The sequence below is a fragment of the Vicia villosa genome, linkage group LG1 (assembly GCF_029867415.1).
Source record: "Vicia villosa cultivar HV-30 ecotype Madison, WI linkage group LG1, Vvil1.0, whole genome shotgun sequence".
In the NCBI taxonomy this organism is placed as follows: Eukaryota; Viridiplantae; Streptophyta; class Magnoliopsida; order Fabales; family Fabaceae; genus Vicia; species Vicia villosa.
The window spans coordinates 244,915,958-244,942,299 of NC_081180.1; the positions used below are offsets into that span (position 1 = coordinate 244,915,958).

Sequence of the window (26,342 nt, forward strand, 5' to 3'; positions counted from 1 at the left end):
AATGCACCTTTTTTATCCAAACCATTATCAAACCTTCTGATTATAACACCAAACACTAGTTTGGATGCCTCCGTTCGAATCCAATGAAGCATGTGATCACAAAATTCAAACTCTTGTTCATTTTAAAATTGCCTGCCAATATCTACCTCCTTTAGAACAACACATTGGGCATCCGAAGACACACTAGGTTTTAGAAAAACACCACGGGTACACCATATCTAATGAAAACAATAACATACAATACTAAAAAACAACTAATATTGAAAATAAACTGTTGGGAAATGAAGACTTGCGAGATCCAGAAATGCATTTTTGGAGGAGTTCATACTGAACCCAAAAATACATTTCCAGATTAAACTTAAGTTTTTTTCAGCTGCAAAACAAGATTAATGTGGGCAATGAGGCTTGAAATAAGTGAATTTTACCTTGAATTCCATCTTCTTATGCTCCTTTTGATGTGATGAAACACAAGAATGTAGTTTTGGAGAGAAAATCTTGATTGAGAATGGAAGGATTTTTGGAAATGGTTTTTAGAAACAAATGGGTATGAGGTCTGATCACGCAGGTGAATTTTTTAGCAAATTCACGTTTGATATTTTCGGATATGTATCTGTGGAAAAACCTGACACGCAAAGATGAAGAATTTTCAAATTCCCGCTTTAAAATTTCAGAAATACATTTCCGGAAATTTTAATGGGATGCTCACCCAATAATACATTGAAGCCCTTAGTCTGGAGATACATATTCGGAACTATATTTTGTTTGGATTGAGTGACACTAGTTCTCTGCGTTATTGAATTATGCAAATGATGCATTCGAACATATATTTTCATAAACTGAGGGGCATTTTCGAACTTCCATATTGTTCTTTTCTACTCCATTCGTCTCATAAAAAGTTTCTTATTTGCACTTTTTGTCTGTATTAAAATAATTGTCTATTTACAATTCCAATGCAGCATTTATTATTATTTTTCACTACTATACCATTATTTATTTGTTTTCACTTTATTCAACTACTCTATTAACTACAATTAATAAGAGTATTCTAATAAAAGATATTATTTTTACTAAAACCAATTCATTTAATCATATTTATAAAAACCATATATTTCTAAAATAAGACATGTTCTAGACTGACCCGACAGAAGGGAAGGCCAAATCCATATCCACTCTAGGGCGGCCCAATGACCCTGACACAATCACTTATGGGCAGAAAGAGCGTTATCTCTTCTGCCCGGCGCTGAGCTTGCCACGGTCAGGACGACCAGACCAGCTCCGACTTCACCGATCGAATATCAGTCTCCCCGGATCGCGTCCCTTGTCGACCAGGATCGCTCCTCTACTCGCTTGACAGCTGGTTCCGAGCAGTCTCCCATGATTCCTAGGTTTACTCCTAAAATCCTGGCAGTCACATGTTTTGGGCCTAAATCCATGATCCAGGTCAAAACCCGGACCGTTAGCCACGCGCTAGGGGCAATATATAAACTCTCTCACCCGAGAGGGGCATGTAACACAATTTCATAACCCTAAACACTAAATCATATATGTGCTCCTATTGACTTGATCGTGTGGAGTACCTTGCAGGTACACCCTCCTCCTCGTCATCATCAACACTGTGCAAGGTGTTCGTGATCCTTTCTAGTTCTGATTCTCAGGTCAGTACAAAACATTTTTTATGAGACGGAGAATACCTTATCTCATATGGTGTGATAAGAAATTCCCCAGAATTATCACATATGAGTGAAGAAAGTGAAGCCAGGTGTATCTGGCTAAGAAATGTAGCTACATGAATTTAAAATACAGACACACTGAATTTGTCCATAACATAACACAGCTCATATCTTACCTTGTTGTTGTGGTTTATTTAGATATGGGCCTTATTCTGTTATCTCAACCTTCTAATATGACAAAAGTTTACATGTTCTCAAACATCTAAAACAGAAACAAGAGCCAACCAATTCTTATCTTTATTGGCTTATTAGGTACCTACTGTCCTATGTTTTTATCTTCAAAAGTTTATTGTTGATTACTTTATGTTAGAGGTATGCTCCATTACTCAACTCTTTAGTTACACTTTAGTAAATAAACATTCAACATATACTAATAAGAAAGGGAAAATCCAGTTACACAATATCTGTTTATAGGATAGAAAATTTTTGGTAAAATTTCAAGAACTTTATATTTTTATTTTATTTTCTTATTTTTCTTTTTACCTTTTTTAAAGACTTACGTTCCCATAATTTTTCGTTATTTCTTAAAATAAATTTTTATTTACAATTTTTTTTTATGTAAATTATTTGCTAAAAACAAATGATAATAGTTGTAAGCTTGGCATTACTTCCTTCAATCATATGACTACAATCCAAAATATAAGTTAGGTCTTTTGGAATCTTCTGTGTGGCACCATGTCGACACAAATTGATTATAATTAAATGTATTCTTAAAATAAAAAGTTCAAATCTTAGTTGTAAGTTTGAGTCTATTTTTTAAAAATTGATATATATATATATATATATATATATATATATATATATATATATATATATATATATATATATATAAATATTAGTTATTTATCAAATTAAAAGTATTAATTATGTAATCAAATAAAATTTAAAAAGCTAATTAAATTTTTATTTAATAATTAACTAAATATGAGTTCAAATATGAGAGGATGTCAAGATGATCCATTTTAAAATAATGAAAAATCTAACTAGCCATCACTCTATATAGCCTATGATCCACACTAAAGTATATGTTATGATAGGTTAAGCATGAACTCGTATATGTGTTAGAATAATTATTAAATTAATTCTAATAAATTGAATAATAATTAATTGACTATATTATTTAATATTATTGAGTGTATAATTTGAACAATAATATTTTTTATTTTAATATTTATAAGTATATAATTTTATCAATAGTACTTTTTGTAATTGAATGTATAATTTGATAAATAATAATTTTCATAATAATTGTTGCTTGAATTATTTTGTTCTTAAATATTTTCATGTCGACAAGACAAGCAACCCTAATGAGTTGAATTTTGTATTATAATAGTATTGGATTCAAACCCTAAATTACTGTATAATCTTATTTTCTTGAGAATATGAACAAAAAGAAAAATGATACGTGTAGTTTATTTTGGACTTGTCTTGTCTTGTCTTGGGACCCAATACAATAATGCTAACTAAATGTGTGACTTAGACAAATTGTTACAAGGTTTTAGCCCTAAACCTCTAGTATTTTTCTCTATAAAAAGCCACAACACACATAAACCATTACCTCAAACACACCAAAACTATAATACTAAGCATTCTAGTTCCAAAACAATGGCTTCCATCAATGTTTTGTCATTCATGATACCACTTCTTCTACTCATAACATTTTCATCAATGGCAAATGTTGAAGGAGCACGTAACCTTCAAAGCATGCATGAAGTTTCCAAAGTTGAGTTGCCAACACTACCAGTACCAACTCTACCAACACTGCCTACTCTACCTGCATTGCCACCACAACCTCAATTGCCAGCAGTTCCAAACCTAGGTGTTCCAATCCCTGATGTCCCGGTTGTACCAACTGTCCCTAAGATTCCTGAAATTCCTCAAATTCCTAAGCCAGAGTTGCCTACTGTTCCATCTGGCCCTAAACCATAAATAGGGAGTACTTCAAAAGTTTATGAATTATATGTACTATATATTCCAACTATTTAATGAGTGTGTTAAAGTTTGTTTATGTTATTTGAGGTTTTTCATTTGTACTTTATGATTGTGTGTGATATTGAAGCACATGTTGTGTTCAATTTTAAAGTTGTTTGGGTGTGTTTTTATTCCTACAACATATTGTTGACTGTGATTTGTATCATTGATTAATGTGGCCTAAATTAGTTATTGTGTGTAATATATTTAATTTCATGTCTTTTTTTTTTTTTTTCATTTAATATAAAGACCATGCAGGAGTTATTTAATTTGATATTGAATTGTTAATTATCATGACTTTTATTTGTGTAAGAATGAAGGTTTATTTTAGAAAATTTCTTCACCCACCTCCCAACCTTCTTGCCCACCCCTGGTGAATTTACCACAATACCCCTTGTTTCGGAAGTTCATTTCCGAAACTGTACTTTTTTTCTTAAAAAAGGTGTTTTCGGAAATGCATCTCCGAAAACGTGTTTTTTTTAATATAAAATATTGATTTCGGAGATGCATCTCCGAAATAAAGTTACTTTTTCAGAAAATGTGGTGTTTCGGAAGTTCATCTCCGAACGCACCCCCCTTGGGGAATTCGGAAATGAACTTCCGAAAATATGTCTGGACAGAAGAAAATGAAAAACAACAACAATTCGCTTTATTTAATCGGGTGAAGATTACAACGATAATATTACATATAATTAAAGTTACATATTGTTGATCACAGGTAGGTGGGGATGAGTCAACATTTTGATAACATCGTCCGCCGATCTTTGAAGTTTCGCGTCCAACTCGATCGGGCCTTTCGAAGAAAATCGGTCGAACGTTGTCCACAAAACCGCCAAATCTTCGTCGTTCTTGATCTCAAAAGGTGTGAACGTAATGCCTCCCTCGTCGTTAAGCGATGGCGAGCGGTACTCGAGCTTGACAACCTTTCGATTCTCGGGATAGTGCAAAAGCGTGTTGAGCGACGGTATCAACTCCGCAAACGGCGTGTCGCGCGAGAAGCGAAATTGGAACGGCATCGGGTAGCCGGTTTCAAAGTAGACGAATGCTAGGTGGGGGTAGGTTTGTGTCATTTGTGTTTTGTGGTGTGGAGAGGATGAAGAAGAGTGTGTATTTATAGACTTATTGGAGCATTGATGGCCTAACAAACCTTATCCTGCCTCAGGGGACATTTCGGAAATGAACTTCCGAAAATAGGAGGCAGACTAGCATATTTCGGAAGTTCATTTCCGAATTATGCAGAAACAGACATAAATTTTGCATTTTGTTGATTGCTTAGTGTGTTGTCTAAATTGAACATATGGAATTGACATTAACCATAAATTAGACAAGCAAGTCATAAAACATAATTATATTATAAATGTATTGAATCGGTCCGATTTTACATGATAAACAACAATACATACAAAAAACGATCCGGAACAAACTAAAATTCACCGAACCAATCGGTGGATCCTAAGTCCAAAATAGGCTCATTCTTCGACCGCTCTCTATTTTGCTCGCGCTCTTGGCTCATCATTTCTTCAAACTCCGCCATTCTTGAAACAAAAGGATCCGGCCAAGTCTCCGCCTCATTTGAACGATGTGCGGTCCATTGACAACAAGTAGCCGGTATAGGACACCCCGGTTTCAAAAACACTTGGACGAAGTGCCGCGATCGTAGATACCCGATGCATATGATTCGGCCCGACGAGTCCAATGGCGGTCGACTATGAAGTGGAAAGAAAGTCTCACATAGTCCAAACCTCGTCAAATCGACGCATACAATATCATATGCACTTGCTATGAGATGACCCATATCGGGGAATGACATCCACTTCGAGACCGGAGCGATACCGGTAAGTGGTGGAACAAGTGAATCATGAATTTTTGCAAACTTTTCTTGATTTTCATATAGTCGGCCGTAGATGTCCCGATACGAAGTCAACTCCCCAAGAAGTTCCCGTCGGACTAAAGTGTGATTATTTTCCCCTTTACCGAGCAAACCCGCAACGGCCCGATATCCACAATTGCCTTCTCCTCCAACATCAACGATGTTATCGATATATTTGTGCATAAAAAGTGGCATCTCATCAATTTAGACAATGGGTGATTTTTTTTATCGGCGGTGTGCGAGGTGGCTTCGAAATACGGGCACCTTTGTTACCACTACACTTGGACTTAGGTGTCTCATGAATTTCCGGTAACGATGCATCAACATGTTCAAAGTAGGAAGGAGATCGTTTTGTTGATGTGTCATCTTGTGTAATTTTGGACTTTTTCGGTGCACCTTTAGTCTTAACCGGTTGAGATGGCGGTTTCAAATCGGTGGTCTCCGGAAATGCGATCTTTCGCAATTGTTCTTTTATATGCATTTTTGTTGTGTCGTCCGCTTTAGCAAACTTCTCCAATATCACTTCCAACTCGTCGGAGATGGTGATTTTGGAGTCATTTTCTTTCGGCGGGTCAAAATCATCAAAATGAAGTTTCTTCCAATGGTCGGCTACCTCATCCATGCGTATGGGTGAATTCAAATTCTTTTTTTTGCAAGTATACAAGCACATGGTAGGCCGTATGTCTTTCTAATCGTGCACCCACATAATGAACTATCCGGCCCCGTCGTCTCCGACCGCTTAGCTTCATGAAACAAAAAATTCAAACCCGTTCGAGATATGTTGTAAATCAATTGGGAGAATAGAATTTGCCCTTTAAACCGGTGTTCCATAACCGTCTTGCTCCGACCGAACGATGTTTGAATTTCATTGTGTTGATTTTCAAGCATTTGGTTCACGGTGTCCCATCCCCGACACAAATCTCCCTTGCTATCACCCAACCACCTCTTGAAGACCGCATGTGCGGATTCAACTCGGTTAGTCGTGGTGCAACCAAGATGTCTAACTCGATTTGTCCAAGCGCACACGACTTTTTCTCTAACTTTGTCAAGAATGGTGGATTCGACATAATGACAAAAAGTCTTAAGGGAACCACACAATGACCTAAAGTGTACCAATTTCTCGGTATACACATCTTCGGAGTAGGCATCCAAAATTTCCCTCCATGCCGCCATTATCCTATCAACCACAACACCGGCTTTAACAACTTTACCGTTTTCATCCGGCCTATCTTTTGTCCCAACCGCGGGTTTCAACTTGCTTCTCACGTTGCAAGTTATGTGATACCGGCAAAGTAAAGCGGTAGATGTCGGGAAGACGGTATCGACCGCATTCATCAAAGCATTGTCCCGGTCGGTGACAATGAGGTTTGGCATAACCGCTTGATCAACTAACAAAGACTTGCAAATTCCCAAGGCCCACGTAAAGTTGTCTTCTTTTTCACACTCCAAAAAAGCAAACCCCACCGAATAAGTCTTGTCCGTCGAGGTAACACCGACTATCTCTAGAAGCGGAAGCCTATACTTGTTGGTCTTGTACGTCGAATCCATCACAAGAACGGTTGGAAATGTGTTGAATAATTTGATACTTTCGGGATGAGTCCAAAAAATATCACGCACCGTAACTTTGTCCTCGGAGGTTCGGAAGCTTGAAACATATTTGTTATCGCCTAGTAGTTTCAAAAGTTGTTGCATTTCCCACCGAGGACCCATATTCAACACTTTGAGAATGTGCCGTTCATTGTAAACTTGCTTGATATTTGAAACGCTATCCGGTTTCTTACGCTTCATATCGGCAAGTATGTTGCGAGGCGCCACTTTGACTATCGTTAAGTCCGATATCACATTCCTCTCTTCGCGGGACAAACGACACGCCATTGGATGTCCGTGTAACTTGAAATCCAAGGCATGATTATGAATTCCACAAATTACGGTTAACCGCCACAAATCATCAACCCTCCGAGTAGCACGCAACTTAAAGGGACACCCGCACTTTCTCGACCCCGTGTCCTCGTGTTTTAGCACCCGGTTTGATTGTACATAACTACCACCCCGTTCGCAATTCAAAACAACGAAAGCTTTCCGCCTACTATTTCCGTTGTCCGACCTTAAAATAACAATTGCAAATCCATTTTTGTTAGCTTCCTTCCGAACCCAATCAAGCAATTGTTCGCGATCGCCGAAGCTCCGATCAATTGTAAAATGTTGCCGAACATCGACCGCATTGATCATAGGAGTAACGTCAATAACCGGATCGTTATTATCGTTGACAATTTCTGGAACTAATACTCCATCGTCTTGCACAATGTTGTCCGGATGCACCATACCTAACAAATGAATAAATTATCAAAAGTTGGCCAAAACTGTTTTTTTTTTTACTGCCAGGCCTATTTTCGGAAGTTCATTTCCGAAATATGTTAGGTAACATATTTCGGAAATGAACTTCCGAATTATATCAGTGTTCAGCAGAATTTTGTTGAATCAATGTAGTGAAATAAGGAATGAAATAAGTGATGTTTACCTGAAATTGTAGCTTTCTATGCTCCCTTTAACGTGATCAACGATTTGAAACTTGATTTTAGGACGAAAAATGGATGGAGATTGATTGGGTTTTGGAGAGGGTTTGGAAAAGTGTTGGAGAAAAATGATGAAATAGTGAAGGAGGGAAATTTGTATATGCAGAAATATTTTCGGAAATGAACTTCCAAAAATATTAACGGTTTTGACATTTTCGGAGGTTCATTTCCGAAGACAAAAAAATTCAAAAAAAAAGCGCTTCGGAAGTTCATTTCCGAAGCAGGGGTAGTTTTGGTTTTTCGCTGGGGGTGACCCCCATAGGGAGGTGGCTAAAGAAATTTTCTTATTTTAAACTTTTATATTATAGATATACTCATCACATTTGGTCTCTGGTTTATAAAAGATATCAAACAAATTGGATCATTAATTTCATTGCTTATTAAAAAAAAATTAATGCCATCAGTTTTGGCTTTCATGGTTAAATATTTCATATTACTTAAAAATTTAGTGGTAAAATTGTGGTGATATTTGAAAGACCTATTTGATGTTGTATATTCTTTCCGAGGACTAAATTAATGTAAATGGAAGACTCATGGTTAAGATGATGTTATCCAAACTTTAGAGGATGAAATGTAACATAATTGTTTTTAAATAAGATAGGAAAATTCTTGAAATTTTAGATATTTTAGAATGAATAAGCAATCTCTTCATTGAAATCGTAACCATCGTTCAAATTAATTATACACTTATATATTTGTGAAAGACAATCAAAGGAGAGTTTGTTCCTGTATTTGGTTGCAAGAGAATCTGTATGCTAGATTTTGCGGAATTAGTCAATGAGTTTCTAAGCCTTGAATTATATATAGGAGATTTCTTGGATAGGATAGTGGAGAGGAAGAAATAATTTCTCCTACTTTCTCTACGAGTTTGTGGGACTATGTGAAGATTGGTTCTTCGTCCATTATAGGGAGAACAATTTTCTCTCTTCATGCTACGTTTTGATTGTTTCTTAACAACGCCATGCCTGCTACGTTTTGATAGGCCACTAAACAGGGATCTGGATTGGGCGACCCAGGTCGTAGTTGGGTTATCCAGGGTGGCGCCTGCCCGATTTTTTCTTGGCCCCTTAGGCTGCTTCTTTCCACGCCCTTCAAGTTTACTACTTTCTAGGCCTAATAAAGTTATCCTAGTCCACAGTCCCTCAAGCACAAAACTCGAGAAAGATGAGGTGATTAACTTAAACGGGAAACGATTTTAGTGAAGTCCATGGAAATGAATCATTTAAGAATTTCAAGGGACAAGTCTCTTAGGCGTTGTTTAGGGAGAGTTCTTCAATCATTGCACGGGGCAAGTCCCCTTAACCGTTGCTTTGGGCGAGTCCCTCAAGCGTTTCTTATGGAGGCACATGTATCATTTAATGATTAGGCATCCTCACTTTTCTAGGGAAGACACGATTATTGTGAGTCGTTGATCTTATGCATGCATGAATCATGAGTTGTGGATGTCTCAATTAACCAAGTGTTGGCGCGCACCTACACCAAGGCAATGATAACCTATGAGACCTAGGAACTTGGTATTTATAAAAGGGGGATTCATCCCCATTTCACATTTATGTTTCATTCAGCTTTCCATATTCTTGAAGTCGGAGTCTCCCTTCAAGCTTCTTCATACTTTTTCCCGGCCTTCCATCCATCGACATCCCAAGTACATGTATTAAGTTCTTCTCTTTTTCAAAAATGGAGATTATTAAAAATTTAGATGAGATGGGTAATGTAGTTGAGCCCTCTACTGCTTAGGAGCGTATAGAGATATGTAAATATTGTATTAGTAATGTTAGGAAAAAAATTGGTCTGACGACCTCAAAAGCCACTCATGTGTCCTTTTAATCAAGGGTAAGAAGAGGCTCGTATAAGGGTAAGAAGATGCTTGAGAGAGGCAACTATGAGAACCAGACGGTTGGGAACCTCGGCGTTGCGAACCATCAAATGAGTTATCATCAACTCGTGGCCTCGTGGTCTTGGTTGTTGCCCTCTCACGTCATACCTAAGCGGTTTAGGACACACGTCCAAGCCTTATTCTTCTAGTACTGTTGTTTTCATTCATTGCACCTGCTTTATAAACTAACACAGAGAAAAACAATACGTCAGGAAAATCTAGAAGTTCTACAAAAGCAGCCAAATTTTTGCCTCAGTCAAATCCGGAGATGCATCTTCAAAATTAGTTCAGAGCAAATTTGGAGATACGTCTTCAGACAAACCTGCGATTCTCTTCCATGGCAGACATTTCTGCCCTTACCCTCCAAAATTCCTCGATGCATGTTCTTGTAGTATATGATTTTTTTTAAACTACTATATAATGTGCCTAAAATAACTAATGTAGCCTAAACAACTAACTGCAAATCAAAAAATAAAAAGAGATAAATTTTGAATACACTCAATGCATGTTCTTGTAGTTTATCAATTTCTTTTAAACTACTATATAATGTAACTAAAATAACTAATGTGGCCTAAACAACTAACTGCAAATAAAAAAAAAAATACATTTTGAATACTTACCTAATCAAAGTGATGAGAAGTAACTTGAATGTTTGAGATGCTGGAAAGGAGGAGAAACTTGGATGTTGTATAGCTCTAATGATATAAGCTTGAATAAATGGATGAATAATGTTGTAGAGCTCATATAATTTGTTTTGAGAACTTTTTGGAAAATGGAGAAAGAGGAAGAGGGGAGGCCTGTTGCAGAATTTAAAACAAAAGCGTTCAGAGATGTATCTCCGAACCACTGACTAACTTTTAAATAAATAATGTTTATATAGATGCATATACACGGAAGAGTGAAAAAAACAACCCAAAAATAATTCCCCTTTCTTTTTTTTTCTTTTTCTTTTTTTGGTTCCATATTAGGACAGAAATGAAAAACAAGTGGGTCTTTTCTTTTTAGCATTTTTCTTCAAACCATTTAGAAGAAGAAAGCATTTTCTCTTAAACTTCTCTCTCCAACTTTATATCAAACATATCCTATCAGTGCAACCAAACTTTGGTATTTTAATAGAATATCTTCTCATCATAATTCACTCATTTTTCTGCAATGATGTAACTCTTACAAATTTAAGTTAAGTTTTGTAATTTGTATTATTTTATTGTAACTTTTATATAAATATTTTATTTACAATTACAAATTTAAGTTAAGTTTTGTAATTTGTATTATTTTATTGTAATTTTTATATAAATATCTTATTTATATGAGAATGTGAAAATGAATCTGAACTATTAGATTTTAAAATAAATGGTGGAGATTATGTGGGAATTTTTTTTCTACTACATCATTTATTTTAATCATCGAGGAGAGAGAAAAAAATGTTCTCACATAATCTCCATCCTTTATTTTAAAATCTAATGGTTCAGATTCATTCTCACATTCTCATATAAAAAATGTGCATTCTCATATAATATGTCTTTATATATATATATATATATATATATATATATATATATATATATATATATATATGTATATATATATATATATATATATATGTATATATATATATGTATATATATATATATATATATATGTATATATATATATATATATATATATATATATATATATATATATATATATATATATATATATATAATACAAATAAATCAAATTTTATAAATAGTAAAATTTAAATTTTGTTATACTCATGTACTAAATATTTTTAAATAAATTCCATTAAATGTACTTTAATTAATAAAGAATATGTAAGAGATTAAATTAATCAAAGAAAATTACTAAACCACACAATACCAATCCTCACAATCACATGCTACACAAAACTTTGTCTATAAAAAGGCCACAAAACATCATTACCTCAAACACACCAAAACTATCATCACATAGACATAATATTCATCTCTCTAGCTTCAAAAAAAATGGCTTCCATCAATGTTTTGTCATTCATGATACCACTTCTTCTACTCATAACATTTTCATCAATCACAAATGTTGAAGGAGCACGTAACCTTCTACACATACATCAAGTTTCCAAAGCTGAATTGCCATCACTCCCAATACCTAATCTGCCAGCACTACCAGCTCAGCCACAATTTCCAGCACTTCCTACTCAGCCACAATTGCCAACAATTCCAAACTTAGGTCTTCCTAATATTCCTGGAATTCCTCAGATTCCTAAGCCATAATTACCTATAAATTTCATGAAATCTATCTACTATATTCTAACTATTAAGTGTGTTTGTTAAAAATATGTTTAAGTTATTTGATGGTGTTTCTGTTGGGGTTTGTTTGTACTTTATGATTATGTATCATATTGAAGCACATGTTGTGTTTAAATTAATGTATTACTTAATGGAAGACTCCCATGTTATATGTCAATTTTATTGTTATTTAAGCGTATTTTTTTAATTGAGACCACCAAAATTATACAAAAACCAACATGTCACCTATGTATTCTTGCAAATTGTGAATAATTGTGATTCTTTAAAATAAAAATACTTAAATTGTAAATGAATATGAAGCTTAACACTAAAGGAGTAAAATTGATAGAAATCCTTTAGATACATAAAATGAATAATTGTGATTCTTTAAAATAAAAATACTTAAATTGTAAATGAATATGAAGCTTAACACTAAAGGAGTAAAATTGATAGAAATCCTTTAGATACATAAAATGAAATTGCATGTAGGGATGGAAATGAGTCGAGTCGAGTCGAATTCGCCTCAGCTCAGTTCGACTCGTTAAGAATTTTTCGAGTCCGAGTTCAAGTTCATGACGAATTTTTTTTAGCTCAAACTCGACTCGTTAAGAATTGACCGAGTTTGATTTCGAGTTTGAGTTTATCACGAACTTTTTTTCTGCTAAAAGTCGACTTATTAGAAGTTCACGAACATCTCGGTTCAACTCGTTAGGTTTATTTTGTTAGGTTCAACTCGCTTATTTCACGAACTTAAAAGTAATTTTTTAAAATCTATTATATATATGTGTTTACCAGGAATATATGACATTTTAAATCAATATTTTTTAAAAATATTGAAATTTATACGATGTTAATTTTATTTGTAGAGATATTTTGCTCACTTGAGAATATAAATTATCAATTACAACTGTTAGATTAAAATAAAATATGATATAGAGCAAATCTTTAAATATACTCTTAAAAACAATATAATATATCTCATATATAATCGAGTTGACTCATGAACCCTAACGAGTCAAACTATGTATAGTTCAAAGTCAGCTCATTTAGTTAACGAACTTAATTTTTAGCTCATACTCAGCTCATTTGGTTCATGAACCTAGTTCAACGATTTAATTTTTGAATTGAATTTCGAACTATTTTTAAATTAGTTTGGTTCATTGCCAGCCCTAATTGCATGAATGAAAAATACTTAAAATAAAAGTTAAAATATTGGCATAAAAGTAAAATTATAATGAAATATAAATAGTTCTTTTGAATGTAAAATTGGCATAAATTTAAGGGAAATGTTAACAAATGTCTCTGGAACATTAGTTAAGAGATTAAAAAGGTAAGTTGAACATTATTTAATAAATTAAAAGCATAAATACACTTTTGATCCCCTTATTTTATTTTATTTTTTTAATTTTAGTCCCCCTATTTTAAAACCCAAGTTTTTGGTCCCGAACACCACGTCACATTTTATATAATTTTAATTAAAATTAATTACTTTTTATTTTATAAATACTTATAATAACTTTTTAAATTTTATTTTAATAATATTATTAGAATAATTTAAATAGGAATATTATTGAAAATACATGTGTTTACCAAAAGTCCATTAGCTACACAAATAGTCCAGTCTATTAGGCCCATCATTATTTTATTCCATTTAAACAACGATCCATGTGAGACTTGTTTAATAGTAATATTGCATCACCTTCGATAAACACTATTTTGCTATCCATTTTCTCTCATTCTTAAGGTTTAAAAACAAGTTGCAGTGATTCACGTGGTCATGTTGCTATATTTGATATTACCCAAAATCATGATAAAGTATAGCTGACGTGATTTCAATTTGATAACCATGTTATTATAACTGCTCAAATTGAACTTGCAAACTTTTTCAAAACCTTATTCATTCATTTATAATTAATTACATGTCTTTTTGCAAATGGCAAGAAACATGATATTTAAGATTCCTAATTGTTTGTTTGTTTTGACTAGGGCTCTGTTTGTTAAAACATGTTTTCGAACTTATAGTTTATGTTTTATGTCTTATAAGCTCATATGATAATTTAGACCCATTTGGTAACAGTCTTTTCATCACGAGCTTATAGCTTATTTTACTAGCTTATAGCTTATTTTCCAGACGCTCTTTCAAATAGCGTTTTAGCTTATGTCTTATAGCTTATTGTTTTTTTTTCTTTTTTTTATCCTTATTATTTTAATTAAAATATATTTTTAACTCTTGTAATTTATTTTAATTTAAAATAAAATAATTATATATTAAATATCTTTTATGTCATTTTACATTTATAAGTTAATTGAACCGCTAATTTTACCAAACACTTCAATTAGCTTATAAACTATCAGTCTCAATCATCCGCTATAAGCTATAAGCCATCAGCCATCAGTCATTAGTCATAAGCTATAAGCTACCAGCTAGCTTATCAGTCAACCGTTATTTTTACCAAACAGAGCCTAGGTAAATTTGAAAAAAATATATATATTTTTTAATAAGCAATTGAATATAAGATATCGCCCTAGGGGTGCAACTCATACATCGAGAACACACTAGGTAGAATTGTTACAAAGTAATGGTAATTTGTACCAATCATAAAAATTGATCCTACGCGAGGATTCCCTACTACTAACCCATCTCCAAGAAAAATACAAAATATTTGATATCACCTCATCGTGACTAAAAAGACCACTATAAAAAATGATTGTATTTCTCATGTTCCAAGTACACCAAATTAAAGCTATCCATATAGTGTTTAGAATTGCTTTAATGTTGTTGTTTTTCACCTTTTCTTGGATCCTCCCGAAGCTCTTGAATTCCTCTTGAGAAAAATTGGCGTCATTGCCCAACCACAAATAAATTCTATTCCAAACCGCCTTTGTTACTTGGCATTGATAGAAAAGATGATCCAAAGATTCCGGAAAATTAGAACAAAAAGGACAATCAATGGAAGATAAAATAGACACACCTCTATTAACAAGTTGATCTTTTAGCGGTAGTCTATTGATGAGGAATCTCCAAGAGAAAATCTTGATCTTTGCCGGAATGGTTATCTTCCAAATGACATCCAACAACTTGATGGTGGAGATTGGCCAAGCTATATCTTTTGCACTAGACACCATGTGCGAGATACTAGACACCGTGAAATCTCTGTTAGAAGTGAGATTCCAATGGAATTCATCCTTTGCCGATATGTCCAACTCCTTGAAGAAGCTCTATTAAAACCCTAAGATCTTCCCCAATTGCCGTGCCCGTTACGTGCATGGTGGTGGAAGTGGCATTCGGGACCATATGAATCAAAACATCATCACCAAAGATGGCTTCCCAATTCCACCAAGTGTCACCATTGTTCGAATTAAGAATATCATTCACCACACATAATTTGTTGGTTGTACGATCAAACAAGTGCGGAAAAGAAACACGAAGCGGTTGATCGACCAACCAACAACTATGCCAAAAGAGAATGTTATTACCTTTCTTGAAGTCACATTTAACCCAATCGGTGAACCCTTCACCCAGATCATCCTCTTTGAAGTCATTAAGAATAATATCTCTCCACCATCTAGAATCATCCCGATTTAAAAGATCCTTGGTTGAAGCCAACACTTTTACCCAATGGATGCACTTTGATTTCACGTTCCCGCACCATAAAAAATTGCTAAGAAGACTTCTTATCGCTTGAATAGTTTTACTCGGAGCTTTATAGAAAGAGAGAGTAAGAATAAGGATAGCATTAAGCACGGATCCAATAAGAGTCACCCTCCCTCCTATGGATATGTTCCTTCCCTTCCACTTGGATAATCTTGATTTTATGTTATATATCACCTCTTGCCACACCTTTTTCTTATAAGCACCATCTCCTACCCAAATACCAAGGAATTTAAACGGAAAGCTTCCTTTTTTGCAAGCAAGAAAAGTTGTTGCGGACTTGATGTACCAATCTCCAATATGGGTTCCAAAAAGATTACTTTTTTGGAAGTTGATCTTCAATCTGGAAACCAATTCAAAACCTCTTAACAACACTTTTAAACTCCAAAGATTATCAAAAGTGGGTTCTCCTAGAATGATGGTGTCGTCCGCAAATTGTAAAATATCCACAAAGTCATTTGCTCCATACTTGAATGGCTTAAAGTCTCCCACCTCCACCGCTTTCTTAGTTAGAGCGGTTAAACCTTCCATAGCAAGGACGAATAAGAAAGGTGATATGGGATCACCTTGTCGTAAGCCTCTTTGAACCTTGAACTCTTTTGTTGCGCTTCCATTTACCAACACGGATATGTGATTATTAAAGATACTAGATTCCATCCATTTCAACCATCTTTTGCCAAATCCCATTATCACCAAAATCCACCTTAAATAATTCCACGAAATCGAGTCATAAGCCTTTTCGAAATCCACTTTAAGTAATAAGCACCCCCTCTTCTTCTTTTTTGCCCAATCAAGAATTTCGTTAACCAAAAGCACCCCATCCATCATACTTCTTCCCGGGACAAAAGCGGTTTGATTGATAGAGACCAACTTATGCACAACACCTCTCATTCTCGCCGCTAACATCTTTGCTATAATCTTGTAAATACTCCTCACTAAACAAATTGGTCGGTATTCAAACAAGTCTTACGGATTCTTCTTTTTAGGAATGAGAGCAAGAAAAGAAGAAGTGATGGATTTAACAAGAGTACCTTTATGATAAAAATCATTGCAACACTTCATGATGTCTCCTTTAATTAGATACCAATACTTTTTGAAGAACTCCAAAGAATAACCATTCGGCCCCGGGCTTTTGTTTCCGTCACACGACCAAATAGCTTCCTTCACTTCATCTTCCTCGAATGGTTTCTCTAAGGCCAATGAGCCTTCCGAAGATAAAGAGTTAAATTTGGTCCCTCTAAGCTCCGGCCTAAAAGAAATTTCTTCTTTAAAGAAGTTTTCAAAATGCTTGAAAGTGAACTCTTTAATGTCTTCAACTCCTTCCATTCTTCCCTCCGATGTGGCAATGGAACAAATAGAGCTTCTTCTTCTATCTTTTAGGGAATTGTGAAAGTAACGAGTCTTGTCACCACCTTCAGAAAGCCAAAGTGGTCTCGAATTCAATCTAAGCATTCCTTCTCTCTTGTTAATATTATCCCAAAAATCCTCCGCCACTTTTGTTATTTTTACTACAACATCTTCCGGAACGTTACCTGCAAAATGAACAAACACGTTATCTAAAGAATGCAATTCTTTCCCATCGTTGTTGATTTTGAGGTCTATCCACCCATAGACATTCTTATTCCACCAAGTTAACCGGTTTTTGAGAGTTTCAAACTTTTCTACCAAGCAATAATCACCTATTCCTTTGATAACAATCTTCTTCCACTCCTCCTCCACAAAGGTGTTAAAATCCTCATGTTTGAACCACAAATTGTTGAACTTAAAAGGTTTGGGTCCCCAATCCTTTCTATTATCTTTCAACCAAATAGGGGCATAATCGGACACATCCCTCTCACCAATATATTGGGCCTCCACCTTCCAATCTTCAACAAGACAATCCGATAAGAGAAATCTATCAATCCTACTAATACATTTGCCATTACTCTTTATCCAAGTAAACTTGCCTCCTATGGTAGGAAGATCCACCAACTCCATGTCCTCTATAAACTCTTTAAAGCTCAATATCTCCCTCCTATAGCTACGAGTAGAAATCCCAATTCTTTCTTCTAAAGAGGTGATAAAGTTAAAATCTCCTCCAATGCACCAAGAGCCTTTAGAATTGTTGTTTTTGAACTCACAACCTATCCCAAGACCTTTTCCTCGTGATTAAATCACAAGAAGCGTAAACATTCACAAAGTAAATAAGATTTCCATCCTTCTCCACGCAAAGACCTAGAAAACCCTCGCCACGGAAACTAAAGGCTAGGTTGAAGAGATCCTTTTTCCACATCGTTAGAATGCCTCCCGACGCCCCGTTGGCATCCAAATGCGACCACTCCACTTGGTTATCACCCCACATTTCTTTTACAACATTAAACTCTATGCCACTTAACTTTGTCTCTTGAATGAAGCAAATGTCTACATCCCCTTTTTGAATGTGGTAGCCAACTCTCTTCCTCTTGGCTCGATTTCCTCCTCCTCTCAAGTTTAAGGAAAATATAATCATGGGGGTGATCGAATGTTGGTCCCCGTCATCCCTATTTCCCCTTTGGTGTCCCTATGTTCCATCTCCTTTACTTTTGCTATTGGATCGAATTTGTCGAAAATGTTCTTGATTCCCAAATTGACCATTGAATTCCACAGCCCCTCCGCCGCCTTATTCAGCACTCCATTAAATATTCTTTTGTTACAATTTGTGATATTGGTACTTGAAATTGACTCACAAGTTAAAGGTAAGCCTCCTGACAAATAATTCGGCTTCAAAAAAAGCTTGTTCATGTTGGATTGAGAAGAGGCTCCTACCTTACAAGTATCCTTCCCTTCATGTGATCGAATCTCAACTGGGTAGAAAAAATTTTCTGCTTGTTCCCCTATTTCCAACACCTCTCTAATTTTCTTCCTTTCCTTTTTCCAATTCTTCACCCTTTGACAATGCTCGTCAAAGCATAAAATCTGTTTTCCTTTGTTCACATTGTCGTTCTTCTTGAAATTTTTAACAGATTTCTTGATGGGAACCACAATTTTTTTTTGATGCTTTTGTGTTGTTTTTGAGGGTTTGAATTCGACCTTGCATGTGTAGCAACCTGCCCTAAAAATAAAGATTCTAGAGTCGCCACCTATTCTGAAGGGCGAATAGGAAACCCTACGCAGTTTGGAGATCCGGGTAAGTTATTATAATCAGGTCGAGGGAAGGTGTTAGGCACCCTCAACCCTTTCCTATTGGCTTTGAATCTAAGGGTCAAGTTTTATGGCTAAAAGTTAAGGTTAATAGCTAAGGAAGTGAATAGGGGAAAAATTGAGATTTTAGGGAAGGGGACTCGCCTTGGTTATCAAAGTGCCTACGTATCTCCTTATGGAGAATCAGAGTCAACGTAGTTCGGGCACAGGGTTGTACGCCTTTTAATTTGATATGAAGGTGTTTGAAGGCTTTTTGAATGGCCTGTCGTAGTTTTGAAAGTTGTGATTTGAAAGGCATTTTGAATTGTCTGGTTGAAAAGGATGAAAATCCGTAGTATCGTGGTTTAGTGTGTTTTAGGTTTTGGGCGTACAACCCTGATTTGATATGTCACCGTTAGATGCGATGATCAATAGATTTGATCAGTATAGCTAACGGATTGATGGGGCATTGCTGGTTACTCAGATCGATAGATTCGATCGTCGCGGGCAGCAAATTAAATGTGTTTTAAATTTTATTTATTTTTTATCTCTCGTCTAATGCGACTAATAGCTTTAGTCGGGTCGAGGAGATAATTAAATTAGAGTTATTTGGATTATTAATAAACATATTAATTAAATCATTATTAATAAATAAATTACATTAGGTCATAGGCCCCTGTAGGTCGGTCTGACCTATTCTCACCCCTAGGTGTAGGTATTTGGTGTAGGAAAGAGTGTAAAAATAACATTGATGTAGTTATATATGTCCTATTAATCTTAACGTTTTATAACCAAATTGCTCCAGAAAAATGTTCCAAAAAAATGTTGTATGGAACATGTATACTTTTGCAGAATTCCTTTGTTTCTTCTTGTTGTTTCAACAATAGTGATTGATACATTCAATGAGAAGAGACATATCTAAAGGTGAATTTTAACAATGTCTTTGATCCATAGTTTTCAAATTTGGTGGCTAGGTCTTTAACATTACTCATTTTACTACATACACGGGTTATAGTTGGAATGTGTTGTTGTGTTTTAAACAAGTCCCACGTTGCTTTTTCATTAAATATCCTTAGTGTTTATATAGAACTTTCATGCTTACTAAAATATGAACTTGGTTGTATGTAGATTGAAGAAGCATATGCATAATTAGTTGATTTCGCCGTTTCAAATCGGATTGCTCCGAGGAGATTAATACATGAGAATATCATTATTGCTAAGGTTTGATCAGTGGTTTTCACACATATATTTATCGTTGTTTTTAAGTATGTTTAAGTTATGTTATTGAGTGTTTTATTTCTTTATTCGCCATTTTATGCTTTGGTTGTATGTTTTAATGTTTTCAGGTTCATATGGAGAAATCGGAGTAAATCAGTGCAAAACTCGGAGTTTCGAAGGAATTTCAAAAACATGCTACAGGAGGCCTGACACGGGTGGCCGTGTTGCCCAACACGGGCCGTGTCAGGAAGAGGGCGCAAGAAGTTGGAAAAACAGTGGTGCAACACGGGTGCCCGTGTTGCTCAACACGGCCCGTGTTGCTAAGCCTGGGACTTGGATCTTGAAAAATAAATGACAGGGGACCAACACGGGTGCCCGTGTTGTAGGGGTGATCGTATCCGAACCAATCCAAAAGGAAAACCGCAAACCGAACCAATCCAAACCGAAAACCGCAAAAAACCGCGTTTGGTTTGGATGGTTTTGGATGATTTTTGGGCCGAACCGCACGGTTCGGTTAGGTTTGCGGTTTTCATTTCACAAAACCGAACCAAACCGAACTGAACCGCATATTTAACTAAACTTTTGAATTTCTATAATTAATTTATTATATTTCCAATCCAATTGCAATACTATTCCTTCATTCTTCATTCCTATTCAACATTTCAACTTCATTCTCTGATTTCTCTCTCACTCATTCTAGAGAAGCATTTGGTGTATATGTAGTACTGATAATATTTAGTCCTGAAGTTGTAATGTTGTATTAATATTTAGAACTGAAGTTATCTGATACTTGTATATGTAGTATGTAGTTTATTAGTTAGTATGTAGTTTATTAGTATGAAAAACTGTATATAGTATGTAGTATGAATAACTGAAGTTATATTAGTAATTTAGTATGTAGTATATGTAAAATACATAGTATGGTACTGTAAAATACATGATACACTTATATAGAAGTAATTTTGGTGTAAAATACATGTATGGAGGAATGAATTGTTTTGGTGTAATTAGTATGAAAAACTTCTTTTTAATGGTACTGTAATATATGTAATATATGTATGGAAGAATGAATTATTTTCCCTTTTTTTATTTCAGTATATTTTTATTTTATGGTGTAAACCGCAGCCCACCGAACCGATCCTAACCGCATTGGTTTGGTTTGGTTTGGTTTGGATGACTTTTTAAAAATTAACCGAACCAAACCGAACCGCATGCATTTTTATCTCGCGGTTAGGATGACTTTTATGCTCAAAACCGAACCAAACCGCACCGCGAACACCCCTACCGTGTTGCACAACACGGCCCGTGTTGCACAACACGGCCCGTGTTGGGTTTGACGCTGATTTCAGTGATTTTTGTGATTTTGTCCAGTGGTTTGCCTGCAAGGGTGTTTTTGGGATTTCCAACCAACTTAAGTGAGTCTGCACTATTTAGGAGAGTTTTCAAGAGGAATTAGGGATCTTTTTGCCACAGGAAGAATTGGAGGATTGAGAAAGGAAGCCTATGCAATTGGAGAAGAACAGAGAACTCTCATGAGCGGAAGCCATTGAAGATCAAAGTTCATCATCTCTATTGTAATGTCTTTATTTGATATCTTTGTAATTTCTTTGGATGATATGAGTAGCTAAACCCCCCAATGCTAGGGGGGGTGTCCCTGATTAACATTTGTGATGATTTTGAATTCCGAATTTCAATAACATATTTCTCTTTCATGTTCAATTTAATGGTATAAGGTTTTTAATGCTTTCCTCGTCGGACCAACTGGATTGATTTATGTCTGACAATTAGGATTGACATCCATTGTTAGGGTTTTTATACCATTATACTATAGTAGATATCACCTAGGACTAGGGATACCCTATAGTAACCGGATTATTCTTGATTATAATAATACTTGATTTGATCACTAATTTCGAAGGACTTTGGGATTAGGATTTCAATGTTCAAAGGTTTGCCCACTAAGGACTTAGGAGCAAATACCCTTAAGAACCGGTAATTGATAAGTTGAATTTTGTTAATGAAACAAGGGTTCAGAATTGTTACATGTTAATGCACACACCTACCTTGGCATGTTACTCATATTTGGCTAAATTAACCTTTTTAAGTTTATTTGCAATTTAATTCGTACTCATAAAAACCAAAACCCCAAGGCTTTTTGTTTAATTGAATTCCTACTAACTCTATAATATCACGTAGTCCTTGAGATCGATATTCGGGGAGTTTTCCCTTTATTACTATAGAGGCAAAATAGTACACTTGCTATTTTTCCGATCAGAAGTCTTGCACACAATGGAGAAAGTTACAGGGAGGAAGGGATATTTTTCCATAAAAGTAGATCTTTCCAAGGCCTATGATAAATTGAGTTGGGAGTGCATTTGGAATGTTCTTTAAGAAGTTGGAATTCTTGATCATATGATCAATGTGATAATGCATGCAGTAACAAGCGTGGAGACAAATGTGAATTAGAATGGTGCTAGGAACACTTATTTTCGACCTCAGAGGGGTATCCGTCAAAGAGATCCAATATCTCCTTACTTATTTGTTCTGTGCATGGACAAGCTTTCCCAAAAGTGGAAGGGGATTAAAGTTGGTAGACGAGAGATAGTGATTTCTCACCTCATGTTTGCTGATGATTTACTATTAATATTCGAAGAAGTTGATGAGAAACATATGCATTGTGTCATGAAATTTTTGAGGGAATTTGGTGACATGTCCGAACAAGAAGTTAGTCATGAGAAGACAAGTATTCTTTTCTCTAAAAATGTTACTCAGGATATGCAAACAAGATTGTTGCAGATTTATAACTTTAGAGTAATAAGGTGCTTTGGAAAGTATCTTGGAGTCCCGATTAGTGGTAAGAAGCCGCGTAAACTGGATCTTCAATACATTTTGGATCAAGTAGCCTTTAAGCTTAATAGCTGGAAGCGAAACTGTTTGTCATTGGCAGGGCGCATAACTTTGGCCAAGAGTGTAATTCAAGCCATTCCGCTGTATTCGGTGATGACAAACATGATACCTAAATCGCGCATTGATGATATTCATAAGTTACAAAGGAAATTTATATGGGGTGATAACAATGATAAAAAAAGGATACATGCTATAGGATGGGATACCTTAACAAAACTAAAGGAGTTGGGTGGTATAGGTTTAAGGGATCTCCATATTCTGTATGTGGTGTGCCTTATGAAGTTGAGTTGGAATGTTTGTACGGATTTGCAGGAGCTTTGGTGTCAAGTTTTGAAAAAAAAATATCAGGTTCAAATGGAATGAGTATTGGGAGAGCCAAAGGAACTGACTCTAGCATTTGGAGAGACATAACTGGTCTGCTGCCAATAATGAGGAACACAGGAAGATGGACAGTTGGGGATGGCATAATCATTATCAATTGAAGTGAAAAATGGTTGGGAACTGAATACTGCTTAAATAATTCTGATATTACAACTCCAGATAACCTCTGTGGAGCTCGAGTGTGTGGCTTAGTTGATCATCATGGAGAGTGGAATATTGACATTCTGCATGATTGGCTTCCCGCACATTGGATTGACAAGATTCGATCTTGTGTGCCTCCGTGTGAGGGAGAAACCTCTAATGTGTTTTATTTTGCAGGTACTGGCGATGGTAATTTTTCAGTGCGAGAAATGTTTCGAGAAGTAAAAGGATACAAGGACAGAACCATTGATGAAGAGTGGAAGTTGATTTGGAAATTAAAGGTGCCAAAGAGATGACGAAGTTTTATATGGTTGCTTAAACATGACAGACTTCTAACAAATTTCAGAAAAAGTAAAAAAGGTTTAGGGGATGCGAGATGTGTGCTTTGCGGTGCAGTTTGTGAAGATATTCTCCATGCATTGCGTGACTACTCTAAAATCATGCATATATGGAGAAGTTTGGTGCCTAGTAATATTCTGGAAGAGTGCTTTTCTTTGAATCTCAAAGATTGGTTAACCATAAACCTTAATTATTGTGGGATTGGGAACGAGAATCGGAAGGTGGCGTGGGTTATTGCTTGTCATACTCTATGAGAATGGCGAAATAAGGAAATTCATATCGAAGAATTTGAGCACCCTTATGAACCGATAATGCATATTCTTCAAAGGAAGAATGAGTATGCTAAAGCTCTTCTTTATAAATCTTTGGAGGGAGAAAGAATAATAAGAGGAGATGTTTAATGGCAACCTCTAGTGGTGACTACAACAAAGCTAAATACTGATGGTGCTAGCAAAAGTAATGGGATGACTGGTTGTGGAGGTCTTGTTAGAGATCACATGAGTGCTTAGAGGATAGGTTTCTCAAAATTCCTAGGCGAGTGTAGTGCGTTACTTGCGGAAATTGGGGTGTGTTTGAAGGCCTAAATTAACTAAGACCCTAGGAATTAGAAGGGTAGAAGTTAATGTAGATTCGACAATAATAGTAAAGGCTATTGAAGAAGGCATGATAAGGCATATAGAGTATGTTGCTATTTTGCGAAATATCAAGCAACTTATAGATGAGCATGAGGTTGTGATAATATCCTATTCCTACTGAGCATCGAATAAATGCGCGAATATGTTAGCTAATCATGGTTGCATGACAAACATTTCCACTATTTTTGATCAACCACCGAGTTTTTTGAAGCCCCTCTTAAAGGATGATGCTTTAGAAATTTTAGACTCTTTAGAGTTTGCTTTTTTTTTGGGCTCCGACCATCTCTCTCTCTCTCTCTCTATATATATATATATATATATATATATATATATATATATATATATATATATATATATATATATATATATATATATATATATATATATATATATATATATATATATATATATATATATATATATATATATATATGAACTTGGTTATTGGGCTTATGCTAAATTTTAATGGGATTTAGTCCAAAAAAAACATTTAATTTAAAAATAGACTTATTAAAAAAATATTAATTTATTCAATAAAATAATTAAAAATTATTTATTGATTAATAAATTTCTAAAATAACATTATTAAAAAGTATTAATTTATTCATTAAAATAATTAAAAATTATTTATTGATTAATAAATTTCTAAAATAACATTATTAAAAAGTATTAATTTATTCATTAAAATAATTAAAAAAATATATTTAATAATAAGTTATCCAATTTGCATTAATATTGTGACATCATTAAAATTTTTTTTTATCCCAATCAGCACTGACATGTTAGTAAAAGTGGAAGGCGATCAACAATTTTCGAGTGAAATAAAGTTTAAGGACCAAAAATTTGGCTTTTAAAATGGAGGGACTAAAATTTAAAAAACTTGAAAATAGAGGGACCAAAAGTGTTTTTAAATCTAGATTAAAAAGATAAATTTTGTATCCAAAATATGTGTATTCAATACAGTGAAAACATAATAAATAGTTAGCATTTCTAAAAAATATTGTATGTATTCCATGCATTGAATTAAAAATATTTTTTTTATTTGAAATACTTAACCAATATTACCGGACACTCGTTAGCATGACCTTAAATTTTAAATAAAAATATATTGTTATGAATAAATAATTGATAGAAAAAAATTCACTATAAATTGTACTATTTGGTTAAAGTATTTACCCACATGACTACAAAGTATTAATCACATCACATTGCCAACTTCCACAAAAAAAAACCATTGTAATTGTCCATAGAGAGACAGACCACTTTATATTTTCTCGTTCACGTGATTACATTACTATATACAACTTTCTTTCTTTCTTTGATGTTGATTTTTTTTGTTGAAATGGGTGAAATAAAGCAATATATATTAAGGCCAAGAAATGCCAAAAAGTTACACTAAAATTAAATGGGTGTTGCTAACCAGCGTCTTGAGGGCACTCTTTAAGCATATTAAATAAAAAAAATATTTTTTATAAAAGTTAATATTTCAATTTTCAATACATTTTTAATGCATTAAATACACGCATTTTAATAAAAACTTACCACTTTAGTGTGATATCTTATAATCAATTGTTTATTTAAAAAAAAAATCACTTAAAGAGTGTCTCAAGAATACTGATTAGCATTTTCCAAATTAAATATATC

General features: G+C 34.6%; 2 protein-coding genes across 2 annotated transcripts; both read left to right on the forward strand.

The window, feature by feature from the left end:
- The first annotated feature begins 3,276 nt into the window (after positions 1–3,276).
- Positions 3,277–3,889, forward strand: LOC131624920 (protein PELPK1-like). The gene has a single exon (XM_058895848.1). The coding sequence runs from the start codon at positions 3,336–3,338 to the stop codon at positions 3,657–3,659; it is 324 nt and encodes a 107-aa protein (XP_058751831.1). The 5' UTR covers positions 3,277–3,335; the 3' UTR covers positions 3,660–3,889.
- An 18,956-nt stretch (positions 3,890–22,845) lies between these two features.
- On the forward strand, positions 22,846–24,020 carry LOC131598313 (uncharacterized). Its single transcript, XM_058870931.1, has 3 exons — positions 22,846–23,434; positions 23,515–23,616; positions 23,743–24,020. The coding sequence occupies exons 1-3, from the start codon at positions 22,846–22,848 to the stop codon at positions 24,018–24,020; spliced, it is 969 nt and encodes a 322-aa protein (XP_058726914.1).
- Positions 24,021–26,342: the final 2,322 nt, after the last annotated feature.